The 14,009-nt window shown below is 64.3% G+C and overlaps 1 protein-coding gene across 10 annotated transcripts in view; it reads right to left on the bottom strand.

Moving 5' to 3' along the window:
- LLGL2 (LLGL scribble cell polarity complex component 2) overlaps nucleotides 1–14,009 on the bottom strand; it is a 29,933-nt gene that overhangs the window by 7,984 nt on the left and 7,940 nt on the right. For 9 of the 10 annotated variants that reach the window (XM_036034129.1, XM_036034130.1, XM_036034135.1 and 6 more), the window contains exons 2-7: nucleotides 11,066–11,160; nucleotides 4,189–4,286; nucleotides 2,818–2,899; nucleotides 2,429–2,544; nucleotides 2,085–2,243; nucleotides 15–177 (exon numbers count right to left, since the gene is read on the bottom strand). In XM_036034129.1, coding sequence (XP_035890022.1) covers nucleotides 15–177; nucleotides 2,085–2,243; nucleotides 2,429–2,544; nucleotides 2,818–2,899; nucleotides 4,189–4,286; nucleotides 11,066–11,140 — 693 coding nt within the window. In that variant the 5' untranslated portion in view covers nucleotides 11,141–11,160. Of the gene's footprint in view, nucleotides 1–14; nucleotides 178–2,084; nucleotides 2,244–2,428; nucleotides 2,545–2,817; nucleotides 2,900–4,188; nucleotides 4,287–11,065; nucleotides 11,161–11,333; nucleotides 11,438–14,009 lie in introns of those variants that run through there. The other variant, XM_036034128.1, reaches the window with a different exon arrangement.

Raw genomic sequence — 14,009 nt, 5'->3', positions numbered from 1 at the left:
CGGGCGCCGCCTACCTGGCTGCTGAGGAAATGGCAGAGCACACGGCTGCCCCGAAGGTCCCAGACGACGATGAGGCCCCGGCTGTAGCCAATGAGGACCTGGTTGGGGTCTCGGGGGTGTTCCTGCAGGGCCTCCACCATCTCAAACACCCGCCGCTGGCGGGCCTCCTCGGGCAACCTGGGCGAGGGGAGCGCGGTGAGCCCACGCCGATGTGTGCCCAGGGGCCTCCCACGGCACTCCACGGGGCGGCAGCGGGCTCTGCGTGTGCCGGCGCAGAAAGACCGCTAGAGCACGCCGCCAAGGGGAAAGAAGCCACTTGCAGAACAGGACGGTGGCACTTACAAACCCGCCAGGACGTAAGTGCAGGCTGGGCAAGGAAGTGGTCTCCAGGAAGGTCGGTGCGGTGGGAGGGCGGAGAGAGGGAGTCAGTGCCCGGAAGGACAGGTGGGGGCTACTGGGAGGCCAGCGAGTTCTATTTCTGTGCCCGGGGTAGGCATGGGGACGGTCACTTTACAACCCACTAAATGGTCCGTTCACATTTCGCGAATTTTTGTAAGGAGGCGGTGTTTCCTAAAAACAAGTTTTTAAGACCCACAAAACAAAGCTCTATCCTCTCCTCCTTCTCTGGGCTGGGAATGCTGATGTGATGTCTGGAGGTGCTGCAGCCCACAGAAGACCATGAGGGGGCGGGCAGGCAGGGGACCGAGAGCCAACTCTGAGGATGGTGAGCAGGGAATGGAAACAGCCCGGACCCTGAGGGAATCTCCGTGTCCCAAAGCAAACCCCTGTGTATGTATGTATGTATGTATGTATGTGTGTGTGTGTGTGTTTAAAGGTTTTATTTACTTATTTCCAGAGAGAAGGGAAGGGAGGGAAAAAAAGAGAGAAACACCCATTTGGTTGCCTCTTGCCCCCAACCCAGGACCTGGCCCACAACCCAGGCATGTGCCCCAAATGGGAATCGAACTGGCAACCTTCCCGTTTGCAGAATGACACCCAATCCACAGAGCTCCGCAGTCAGGGCAAACCCCCGTATGTTTACATACGTCCCCACGCACCAGGACCGTCCACCACACCCTGCTAGCACCAGCCCCAGAACTGGGAGTGAGAGGTCAAAGGGGCCTTTGACCTTATCTGTAACATTCCAAGGGTTCTATGGTATATTACTTCTATACTTTTAAAAATAAAATTTCCTTAAACTAAAAGTATGCAATGCAATAATTACATGATCTTGGAAAATACAGAGAAGCATCAGGAGGAATAATATCAAAAGGAAACCGCCCTGGTTCAGTGGATTGAGTGCCAGCCTGCAAACCAAAGGGTCACTGGTTCGATCCCATGTACCTGGGCTGTGGGCCGGTCCCCAGTAGGGGGTGCGTAAGAGGCAACCACACACTGATGTTTCTCTCCCTCCCTTCCCCTCAAAAATATGAGGGTGGGGGGGAGGAAGCCGCGCAGCAGGATGGAGCCAGGAGCCTGCAGAGGCCCGCCCTCCAAGCCTCTCCTTTGCAGGAGTCTCAGCCCCCTCGCCTCCTTCCTGTCCCTCGGACCCACCCGACCTGACGCCCTCACTACTGCAGACGCCACAAGGAGCAAAGCGTCCCACACTGCAGGAACCTGCAGGGTTGGGGCTGTCGGGCTCTTGGCCACGGAGCCCACGTGCCTATGGAAACCCAGCACAGACCCTGAAGCGTGAACATCAGCAGGAGCTGCCCCTGCTCACACCGGGGGCTCTGTGCCTCCCCGGGCCCCCTGCGCAGCCCCTGGGGTTTCGAAACACACGCCATCAGTGCCAGGAACACTGAGTTGGCGGTGCCACACAACCCTTTTGGAGCCTCATTTTCCTGACCTCTGAATGAGGTGACAAGTCACCTGCAAGACCCCTTTTTAGTGCCATGCTGCCAACATACTATGGGATGCGATTCTCGATTTGGGGGACAGGTGGGGAGCTGAGCCCCCACAGACTTCCCAGGAGGGAAGCTGTGAGCTCCTGAGACTTTATGGGGACCGAAGGGAGGGGCCTCGCTCAGCTCAGCGTGGCGGGTTCCTAGCAGCAGCAGCAGCAGCAGGGACTGCGGGCTCACCGCTGCAGCACGGCGTCCGAGCTGATGGCCCGGTCCTCCAGCGCGCGGAAGCCCGGCACCTGCACCGCAAACACGTTGCCGCTCTCGGTGCCCAGGTAGAGCATCTTGCAGGAGGAATGTGGCAGGACCACGGTGATCTGTGTGGCGCTGGGGGCAGCCCTGCGGGCAGGGACGGCGACCTGTGAGCTGGCTGCCGCCCAGGCAGGCGAGTCCCCGTGGACAGGCTCCCCAACCCCCGGCTGCCCTCGCCGGCCCTGGGGAAGGCCGTGCCCGGGAAGGGGATCGCCCTGGCGTTGGGTGCATAGGTCGGGCTGGCTGGGAGAGCAAGGGGCCTGAGTCCTTACCCTGGAGGGCCCCGCAGTGTGAAGCTCTCGTCCTCCTGCAGCTCTGACACCCCGCCTTTGACCTTCAGGCTCCACAGGTGCAGGCTGTTGTCGTCCAGCAGGGTGATCAGCTGGCACTGGGGAGGGGATGGGGGTGGGCGCACGCTGTCTCGTTGACCAGGGAGGGCCAGCACTCACTGCGGCCTTTGCCCATCAGGGCGGCCTCAGAGAGCCCCAAAACCGAAAGGCCCCTAGCTAGTCTTAGGACGGCCTGCGAGCCACAGCCGGGAAAGGGTGGTGGTCCCGGGTCCTCCCATCAGCAAGCACCAAAGCCAGGGTCACCAAATGCCTGCCGCCCCACGTGCCCCTCCCGGAAGCCCCGAGAGGAGGAAGGGCACGGAGGGCCTCACCTGGCCAGGCAGGAAGCAGACCTGCACCACGGCGTTGTTCTCCCGGTGCAGGCCCATGAACTCCACCCCGGGGGCGCCGTAGCTAAGAGCAGCAGGCTCAGGAAAAGCTCCCGGAGGCAGGACACCGCCCCTCGCCCGTCAGAGTGCCAGGGCCTCGGGGCCCCTGTGGCAAGGAGTGTCAACACCAGGCAGCTCACTCTCTCCCCAGACAGCAGGACCCGGCCTTGGGTGGCGGGGAGACAGGACATCCCTGGCCAGAGGGCCTTGGCCAGTGCCCTGACCCCCGAGTGTGGAGACAGCCAACCAGGTAAACTCCCCCAGCCAGGGAGGTGGGGATGACTCTGTACAAAGGTGAGACCTTGGCAACTGTCAGGCTGCTCACCGCCACCCCCAGCCTGCAACCTGAGCTGGAACAGACCCATCAGCTACCACTTGGTGGCATCTGTGAGGAGACACAGGGCACCCCTGTGGGTCCACCCCCCACAGCTATGGTCATGAGTCTTGGCAAGGGGATTGCTAACCAGGATATGGCCGTGGCCTGGCAATGATTAACCAGCTGGGGGAGGGCTGAGCCTGCACCGGGACCTGGGCCCCTGCCCCCCATGTTTACACCACCTCCAGCCCAGTCCGGCCCAGCCCGGCCCAGCTGGCTGCAGCCACACACACACACACACACACACACACACACCCCACCCCCGCCTATGCTTCGCAGAGAGGACCAGCGAGTTACAGCTTTGCTGGAGGTGCCAGAGGGTGGCTCTCCACCTCCCCGTGCCCCCCCGGGTCCCACCCCAGCTCCCTTGGGGACTCAGGTTAGATCTGGCGGAACTGCGCTAAGACGGGCAGCCCAGGCCAGCCTGGCCGAGCAGCGGTCCCCTGTCCTGGGACCTGTGCGCTTGCCCCCGCAACGGCTCAGAACCAATGCTTTATATAAAAGACGACCCAACCGGACAATGTCCAGCCTCAGCCGGGGAAGGGCTGTCCCCGCCAACCAGGGGCCCACCTTGCTCTCCCGTGCCTGTGTGTGGCGTGTGCACGGTGGGCGGGACTCGGGGACAGCGGTTCCCTGGCCCTGCGCCCCTCCCCCGGGGCCACCCTGCCTCCGGTGTGGAAAGGGCCCCGGGGCCACTGCACTGACTCTTGAGGGGAAAAGGTTTAAAAGAACTTCTCAGCCCACCGCCTGCCTCCCCTGACTGCGCTCAGGGCTGACTTCTGTGAGGGTACCTGGGACACCCGGGAACGAGAAGGGTCATCTACACTCGCTTTTTTTTTTTTTGGACGGTGGGGGTCCTTGCGGCATCTCACCGAAGCCAAGGCCCCCGCCCCTCTGGGGGCCTCCCTGGGTGGGAGCTGGGGCAACGGAAAGGATACAGCTTGACGGCTCCGGAGCGCGTGCCGATGGCCAGGAGGCGCAGGGAGGGGCTGTAGCCGAGGGCGCTGGGCTGGTGCGGGAAGCCATGCTCCACCGTCTGCAACGAGAACCGCGAGGCCTGCAGACGCGTCCCCTCCGCCCCTCCAGCCGAGGGGCCGGTGCCGGACGGAGAAGCCGATGATGCACAGAGCCGCCCCCAGCAGGGAGGAGGAACTGAGGCCGAGTCAGGCTCCTACCCACACACCCACGGGTGGGGGCGACTCCGGACCCACCTGAGCCCCATCCTCAGCCCACTTCTGACCCCGTCCTTGGCCACCATGCGGGCCACTCGCTCTCCAAGAACTCTGATTCAGTTCCCCCACCGTGCATCCTATGGGTAACCGGCCCAGCCCCCCTATGGGGAGGGTGCGGGCAGCCTCGGGAAGCTGGCACAGTGGAGGTCTCCCGTCGCTCAAGGGGCCCGGCTGTACCGCAGATCCAAAGGAACCCGCCCGCGGTGGCCCTTCCGAGCTCCGGGCTGTCCGGGCTCCTGCAGCCCTGAACGCCTGCCCTCCCCAGGGCCCTCCACTCTCCGGGAGTCTCCGTCTCCCCCGAGAGGAGGAGCTTCCCGAGTGCGGCTGCAGGTGCACGCTTTCGCTCCTCTCCTGTGATAGGAGGATACACATCACAGAACGTCTGGGACACGGAAGGGAGTTGGAGACAGACGACCTGGACCGCCCACACTCCTGCAGCCAGAGGGAACGCTCGCGGGCAGCTCAGTGGGTGTGGGCATCTTCCCCACGCTTGTGAGCGCACGCGTGTGTGTACACTTAGAGCACAGAGACCTGACTGGGGTCCTGCCGCACGACACACACACACACACACACACACACACACACGTCAGCTCCGTAGCCTGTTTCCCACCCACAACCAGCCAGGCTGTTAAAAGCACCGAAGCGACCCTTCGGCGGCCAATGGACACCCCCGCGTGGAGCCGCCCCCCCCCCCCCCCCCCCGGGCCGCTGCCGGTAAGCACCTTCTTGGTGCCCAGAGGTCCTGCAACCGCCCCTTGAACCGGCGGCCGCTCTCGGACTCCCCGCTTGGCCTGCCCCTCTGAGGATTTCCTCAGGCAGACGCCCCAGGGGCGCGATCACGGGTGTGAGAGGCAGGCACGCACACAAAGGCTTCGGATTTGCACCGACAACGAACCGTCTTCGGGAAGGTGCCTGGTTGTTTCTGAATTGGCTGCTCCCGTCCCTCAGCGCCCACCCCGGGGGACGCCGAGCCCGCAGAACTGGACGGGAGCCGGCCAAGGAGGCTAGCCACCTGCTTCGAAGACTTGGTTTTTCTTCTCTCCTGGGCTCCAGAGACTGCCCTGCAGGAACGGGCGGCCCCCGGGCGGCAGCTCCTCGGGCTGTACCTGGCTGCCCGGCTGGGCCTCAGGGGAGCAGAAAGGGGACAGTCCCGGGGACGGCTGCCATGGCAACGCAGCAAACCCAACTGCTGCCCGCCCGCTTGTCCTGTCCAGTCCAGTGGGTCACGGGCGGAGGCCCCATGCGGGGGTCAGGCCAGAGAGCAGAGCTCCAAGGTACCTGTACTGGGGACATCTGGGGACACCTAGGTGTGGGAGGCCCCCTCAGGCCTGGTCCTTTGCCAGGAACACAGTCCGCCCTGAAAATGGCCACACCTGGAGTGGAAGGCTGGCTGGAAGGGCGGGAGTGACCCGGCAGGAGCCCCCCTGCCCGCCCAGGTCCCCGTTCAGCTATGTGAAAAATGCAGCGCCTGGAAGAGCCTTGGGGAGACAGCCGAGTGTCTGGAATGTAAACATTCCCCAGGAAGAGGAGGGCAAGGCGCACAATGGGGCGTGCATGCGGGACAAGCTTCCCGGGGGGGGGCCCCCTGGGCCCCAGCCAGCCCCAGGTTGCGGGGACCGCAGGAAGTCAGCAGCCCGAGCTCCGGAAAGGCTCCTGGGACGGCAGCATTTCCCCAGAACCGGAACCGGCGCCAGCAGCAGCTCTGGGCCACAGCCTCCAGGACTAGGGGGGACTCTGGGGGTGTCTGGTAGGAGCCCGGCGGCTGGCGGGAGGCCCGCCCCCTGAGCTGCCCAGCTCGACAGCCACAGGCTGGTGCTGAGTGCTTGCCATGTGGCTGGTGCCACCCAGGGACAGAACTTTTAACTTTATTCCATTTTTATTCACTCAAACCTAAGAAAGGACATTCACGTCAGCTAGCGGAAAACTTTCTAGGTATGTTCTTGGGTTCCAAGGGAGAAGGGAGGGGCTGGGGCTGTGCAGACCGGGCCGTAAATCTCCTTTTCCATCGTCAATCTTCCAGACTCTGAATACAGATCATGTATTTCCAGAGCAAACTTAATGTCCACATTGAGATGCGCTGTAACAGGAAAACACAACTGGGATTCCAAAGACTTCTCACACACACACACACACACACACACAGTCTCATGAGTTTATATGGACTGCATGTTGAAACAGTATCTTGGATATATTGGGTTAAACAGAACCTATCCAAATTAATTCCACTTGTTTAAAATTTTTTGGCAATGCGGCTTCTAGAATATTTCAGATCACATACGTGGCTCATATTGATTCCCTGTTGGGACGAGACGCGGCCCTGGATGACCCCGCCTCCTGCCGGGGGCAGGGAAGTCAGGCCAAAGGGAAAACAGCCCGAAGGTCACGGTCAGGCTCTCGGCCGCGCGCCGCCCTACCTGCCAACTCGCTGGCAGGAAGTTCCTCCAACATTGCACCTGAGTCCCTCCTGCTGCGGGCCAGCCTCTGCCCCCCAGCCCAGAGGGGGACAAGCGTCCGGTCCACCCTTCACTCACCCCTACCCACCCCTCGTCTCCTTCGGGCTCCTGGGGTCCCTGTGCTGCCCCTCCCTCCCGTCTTCCCCGTAACCGGCTGAGGCAGGCAGGGACGGAGGCCCTGGCTGGTGTAGCTCAGCTGGCTGGGCGTCGTCCCCCACAGCGAAAGGTAGCCAGTCCGATTCCCCGTCAGGACACGTGCCCGAGTTGCGGGTTCGGCCCCTGCTCAGGGTGTGGGCGAGAGGCAGCCGATCGACGTTTGTCACACACACCCCCCCCTTTCTCCCTCCCTCCCCCTCTCCAAAAATCAATCAATACAATCGAAGAAGAAGAAACAGGGGCTGAGTCTGGCTCACTAAGCTCTGAGTCGCCCTCTGCCCCTTAGAAGGGGGCCGGCCTTGGGGCAGCCGAGGTGCCGCCCTGAGCCTCACTGCACACCTGAGAAACGGGCGCGGACCCGTGTCCTTGGGGCAAACTCAGCAAACCTTAAGAAGACCCCCCCCCCCCCCCCCGGCAGTAGTGGGAAGGCCCGGCTTTCCTCCAAGGTTCTCGTCACTCCCTGTGCCTCTCGGAGGTCTTCTCCAAGCGGACAGCGCTGGAGGGACCGAGGCTCCCTCAAGAACGAACGAAGGAGGGAATTCCACAATGACCCTACTTGGCCAGGGGCCAAGAGACTGGGTTCAAATGTGAGCAGTGTGGTGACAGGGGACCCCCAGGTCCCAGGGAGGGGTGGTCTGGGGAGAGGCCCTCCCCTCCTGGAGCACCGGTTCCCCGTGGTGGGCAACCTCCCTCCGGCCTGGGTTTGGGCACAGCCCCCGGTCCCTGGGGCAGGGAGGGTGGATGGCCTCCCTTATAGAAAGAAGGTTCCATCAGGGCAAGGGGGTGGGGGTGGGCTCCACCTCAGGGGTGCCCACTGTGCAACTCCCAAGGCACACAGCCTGCCCCCCCAGTTCATGCCTCCACCCAGGACGGAGGTTGGGGCGGGGACAGCAGGCCCAGACTCTGGGGGCCTCCCAGCCTGACCCCCCAGCTCCTCCAGCTCAGGCTCAAGCTGGGAGGGTGACCAATGCCTGGCAGCCAGGGGGGCCACCCTCCCCTGCCTCCTGGGCTCAGCCTCAGGCCTACCTGGCCCTGCCCCCACCTGCCACCGGCTCAGGTGACCTCTGCCGAGAGAGGAGAGAACAATGAGCCCCTTTGACAGGGAGCCGGGAAAGGAGAGATTTGCAGGAGCCGCCAAACTGCAACGCGAGCCCCATGTGTGCGAGAGAAAGCGCTGTCTGTCTCACGCTGGCCCCGGGGCCCCACTTCGGTTCCCAGAAGGGAGGCAGCAGAGGCTGTCTGTCTGTCGGGGAGCTCGGGGGGCCTTCGTCCTGCCCTGGGCAAGGGGGGCCCGCCCAAGATGGAGGGCGGAGGAGTGCCCAGCCCTTGCAGGGTGGGGAAGGAGGGCCGCCCAGAGCCATCGGGGGCACAGCAGGCTGGCTGGGTGGCACTGCCCCACGCCGGGTGTGGTCAGCTCAGATTCCTGGCAGTGGCGGCAACCTGGCCTGCCCTGTGTGGCTGTCACCTGACACCAGGGGCCCAGCCACGAAAACGCCAAGACAAAACAACCTGGCTCTGGCCGGGCGGGAGCACGCGGTCCGGTCCGTTCGGGCGAGAGGGGCCCATGCAGACTTATCAACTGGCCGGTCGTGTCGCCAGGGGAGGGAGAGGCCTGGGTGTGGGGGGGTTCGAGGAAGGGGTTTGACTCTGACACGAGTCACTTCCTCTCTGCTGAGGTGCCCAGCAGGTCCCTCTGTTCCCTCATTCAGTCCCACCAGCCACCTCCTCTGTCTTCCCAGCGGCCTGAGGACCCGCCACACACCTCGGACGACTGCTTCCCAGGCAAAGTCACTGGGGCTCAGGGGAGGAAGCCGCCGCCCTGTGACCACACGGCTGGCTGGCAGACGGAACCAGGGACCCTCGTCTCCAGCCGGCGCCCCCCCCCCACGCGCAGGCCTCCGTTCCCTCGCCTGCAGAACAGGAGCACCGCCCACCTGTGAGTCGTCACCAGCACGAGGCCAACCCCGGCATGGCACCAGTTGGGTGTCGCACACCTCCACAGCCTTCTCCACCCCTGGCCCTGCTGTGTCAGGCCCGGACTCCTGGGTCCCAGCCTTCTCTGACCCGGCAGCCCGGGGAAAGCCTGGGGAGGAGCTAGTGTGGGTGGGGCCACCTGGGTTCCCCAATCTTCCAGGATTTGGCCTCACCCTCCGATCCCAGCCCAGATGACACACAATCCCCACACCCCACCAGATTCTCCCCTCCTCCTCTCCACTCCCAACAAGTGGAATTTCAGACCGCCAGCCCCCTCCCTCCCTCCCACGAGGCTGAGGTCTTATCATCTGAGACGCCCACAACCCCAGCCCTGGGCTACATTAATGTATGTAGGAGGTGTTCCTTCTTGCAAATGAATGGAAGGAGGAAGGCATCCCAGAAGCCTTCCCTCCCCCTTCCTTACCAGGCCTAGGGGTGGGGGGCCAAGTGTGGGTACCACTGGTTGTGGGGCATGAAGGGACGACTCCTCCAGCCAGGCCACACCCCGGCCTCACCCTGCGGAACTTGGGGCGGGGGTTCGCCCCTCCTCGCTGAGCCTGTTCATCCGGTTTCCCTGAAATCGGCCACCTTTTCAGGGTGTGAGCTCCTGGCGTCACCAGGGGTAATGAAGGCACACAGGGGTCACCCCGGACCTCCGGCTGGTGCGGGGGTCTGACAGTGGCACCCAGCAACCATGGGCTGCTTCCCCAGGGGGGCAGTGGCAGGCCCCCCAAGAATCCTGAGCTCCCCCATTCCCAACACAGGCACCCCATTTCCCCAGGCCCAAAAGCCCCGCCCACAGCTTCCTTCTGCTGGTGGCAGGAGGTACTCTTCAGGGCAGCCCGGGTCCAGGGGCCTCGCAGCAGAGCCCAGAGGACAGCAGCGCCTCCCTCAGGTTGAGAAAGTCAGGGGAAGATGGCAGGGCCCGCCAGGACCCCGGCCACCCGGAGCACCTGGGAGCTCTCCTGCCCTGGGGACAGCAGCCAGAGTTCTTGGACCGCTGTGTCTAGCACATAACACCATCTGCTTCCATGTGGGGGACAAGCACAGGGTCACCGGCTTTGAGTGGCGAAGCCAGGTTTGGACCCCTGACCATCACCGCCTCCTGGCGGGGTCCCCGGTGCCCCTCTTCCGGTCTGGGGCGGAAGGAAGCTTGGGCACGGAGGCCAAGGGCCTAGATCAAAGCAGAGGAGAGAGGCTAATGACCTCCAGCCGGCCAGCCGCAGATTGCTGGGGGGCCGAGGAGCTCATAAACCAAGCCCAGCTCCTCCTACTTACAGCTCCGGCCTTCTCAGGTGCCAGTCCCCTTGGGGAAGCCCTGTGGGGCTCCTGGGACCCTCCCTGGGGGCTCAGGTGACAGGCCACTCTGGCTTAGGGGGCCCTGGAACAGGCAGGGGGTTGGGGTAGTCAAATGCCAGCCCTGGCAGCTCCCCCAGGTGCCTCACCCCACCCCCCAGGCCTGCAGCCTGCGGAGGGGGTCCTGTGTTTTCTGTGACAGGGAAAGTGGCGCTGGCCCCTGGGGGCAATTTGAGGAGGACAGAAACAGCCAAGGCCTGTGGCCACGACCCCGAGGGGCCTGGCGCCACAGAACATGACACCCTACAGGGGTCACCGTCCTTTCACCGTTCCTGTCCCTGAGCCTCCGCCACAACCCTGTGAGGAGGGAGACAAGGCAGATTTTTTGTCTCCATTTCGCAGGTGGGGAGACTGAGTCTGGAAGGGGCAGACTGACTTGCAGAGGTGACACAGCTCGTGGGAAACTTGGGACAAGGAGCCCCCAGGGGCACCCACGGCCCTTGCCTGGGAAAGCCCTCCAATCAGACCCCATTTCCAGAGTCAGATTCCCATGAGGCATTGCAGGCAGGGGCAGCAGGTACCTTCATCCGGGCACACATAACCCCGGCGCCCCCGGCCCCGGCCCGTGGGGAGGCTGAGGGCACCCTGCCCACCACAGGCACCTGCCCGCGTCTCCCCCCCGCCCCCCGTTCCTGCCCCCTTACCTTGTTGAACTGGAAGAGGTCCCGCTTGAGCCTCTCCCGAGAGGGGTCATGTCCTGACCTCAGGAACCGCCTCATCCTGCTTGGTGCGCAGCCCCCTGGAGAGGAAGGAGACGCTGTCGAGCACCCCGGTGCGGCCAGCGCATGGCCCGGCCCCCAGGCCGAGCCCCGTACCCGGGGGGCCACCCCCGGGCCAGACGAGCCCCACCGCCCTCGGCTTCCCCAGCTCCCTCTGTGTGGCGAGCTCCCTCTGGGACCCGTCCCTGCCCACCTGGAGGCCCAGGGCTGGTTAGTGTTCTAACGCTTGCTTCTGGCCACCTGCAGCCTCATAAAACCCGCGGAGAAGCTGGGGGAGGAAGCCATGGCCCGGGCTTTGCGGGGAACAGGGAGGCCTGGAGGCCCTGAGGTTAATTAGCTTAATTGTTAACCTGTTTTCTGAAAAACCATAAAACTCCAGCTGAACAGAAAGGGAAACTTCACAAGCTTCTCTCCTGAGCAGCTGGGAGGTGGGGATGCAGACGGGGTGACCAGCTGGGCTCCCAGACGGGAGCCTGGTGGGGGCGGGGCGGGGGCCTGGCAGCTCCAGGGAGCGGGCGTCCCGTCCCGGGCCGGGCCGGCTCTGCCTGCTGACTGCAGGGAGGGCGCTGCAGGACTCCACTCGGGATGCTCCCACCGGCCACCACGGCCGGGAGCCTGGGTGGGAGGGCACGCAGTCAGGGGCGCTGGCCCATCCCGCCCCACACTTGGGACCCACGGTGCGGCTGTGCCCGCCCCCCGAGGCTGCTGGGACCTCCGCAGCCTCAGCCCCGGCTTCCTTTCCCATGGGCCCGCGTGGAGGCTATTGAGGGAGAAACACTCCCAATCAGAAACCGGCTCCCAAACTGTCCGCCCACTGTAGAGCGCCTTCCTCGTCTGTCCGAGGGGAAACTATTTCTGGATCGTCCTGGCGGGGAGGGGGAGGGGGGAGGGGGGAGGGGGGAGGGGGGAGGATCAACCGTGCTCTAGCTTCCGGCTTCCAGGAGCGCGGCCACCCACTGACCACAGAGCGCCAAGATCTGTCCTTGGAAACATGAGCTCACGCCCACTCCACAGACACTGTGAAGGGAAGGGACTGGGCTGGCCCCTGCCCTGGAGGGGCTCACTCTGGGCCAGGGGCGTCACGGAGGGGGCCGTGCAGTGTGCTGAGTGCTGGGCGGGGTCACAGGGACCCCTGGCCTGGCGTGGGGGAAGGGCTGTCCTGTGGGGACAGAAAGTGTCTGAGCTGAGACTGAAGGAAGTCCTGAAGTTTGTGGCACCTTAGTGACCAAAAAACCCCAACCAACGTTGTACGTGGAAGTACCCTGTGCCGTCAGAGATGGGGGAGGGGGGTCCCTCTGAGGCATCGTGCGGGGCAGAATGTGGGGGAGTCTTCTGGCAGAGCAACTGAGGGCCGACTGCTGGGAGAGGTCACCCGGCTCGGCAGGGACACCCATCGGGGGCATTCCAAATGACACCCATTGGGGGCATTCCAAATGCCACCCTGATGGGGAGTAGACAGAGGCCAGCCCCCAGAGCACCATCACCTTCTGGGGACACCCAAGAGACCACCACTTGCGGGAGGGGGGAGGGGTGGGTATGGGAGGTTTGTGCCTTCACATTTTGGGGGAGCCCCACTTCCCCTCGGAACGGCAGGCAGCCGGGAAACTCCCGGGCGCCCACCCGACTGACCCGAGGCCCTGACGCGGGTTCGGGAAACACGCACGGGCAGCCCCCAAGGCTCCTGGGCCGACCTGGGCGGGAAACGGACTCCTGGGCCTGCAGTGCCGTCAGCCTCCCGGACAGACAGCTGAGCTGGGGCCCCGCATTCCAGCCTCGGGGGAGGGCACGCAAGCTCATAAACGGGCCCCTCCAGGTCCTGGGGGCGCTCACTCTCCCCCAGGCCCAGGTCTGTGGGTCAGAAGTCACAGGAAGCCAGGAGTGGGGCCCCAGAGGAGGAGAGGGGTCTGCAGGCTCCAGGAAGAAGCTGACCTGGGCTCTGCCACACAGCGGCCGTGCAGGTTATGGGGTGGGGACCACAGGGCGCAGGGCCGTCTGTGCCAAGGACACACAGGCTCAAGGATGCTGTGGCACGGTCTCAGGTGCAGGAGGTGCAGGTAGGAAGGAGGGAGACAGGGTGTGGAGACTCACAGTGGGGGGGCAGTGCTGGGGAGGTGGCCCCACGCAGGAGGGACGGGTGGACACTCCATCCACCCAAATGCCCCTCCGAGCACCTGCTGCCCGCCAGGCACTACACCAGACCCTCGTGAGTTATTTTATTAGTTTTTTCAAACATCTTGCTCAAGGAATCTGTGCTCGCTGTCAAAAAAAAAGCAAACAACCCTGGGGAGGGAAACCCTCCCTAAACCCCACCGCCCAGGCCAGGGCAGCGAGGCGGCGTGTTGCCGCGTGTCAGTACGTGTCGGAGCGCCCCCCTCCCTGGCGCTCTGCGCGCGGTGAGCCAGGCACACCGGAACCGGGACCGGAACCCGGACCGGTGTTCCTTCGCTTCCCACCGGCCTCCCTGGAGGGTGAGTGGAATGCCCCCGCGTGGCGGACATCGCAGAGGCCAGGCCGGGGCCGGGGGACGCAGCCGGGACAGGGGCGGGCGCGCTGCAGCATCTGCTCCTCACTCCAGCTAGCCCCTCGGTGCAGCGCCCGGCACAGAACTACCTGCCCAGGTCAAGGCATATAAAAGTGCCACCGCTTCCTGAAGGGGGGCAGGCCTGGGACGGGCTGGACCCTCTCACCTCCCGGCAGACCCTCGGCTCCACTCGCCCCAGACAACTGGTTCTCTGCAGAGAAGCTTCAGGAACCCGGGCTGGAGATTCCCGGTGTGGTGCGGCTCCTAGCTACCCAGTCCGCCCCTGGGGAGGGTGGGCGGCGTGAGAGACAGAGCTCGGGGCTTGGTGCCAGCAGCCAGGACCCCACC

Source organism: Phyllostomus discolor, chromosome 8 (genome assembly GCF_004126475.2).
Source record: "Phyllostomus discolor isolate MPI-MPIP mPhyDis1 chromosome 8, mPhyDis1.pri.v3, whole genome shotgun sequence".
Lineage (NCBI taxonomy): Eukaryota > Metazoa > Chordata > Mammalia > Chiroptera > Phyllostomidae > Phyllostomus > Phyllostomus discolor.
Note: the sequence above shows the minus strand (reverse complement) of the source record. Positions and strands in the feature narration are given on the sequence as shown.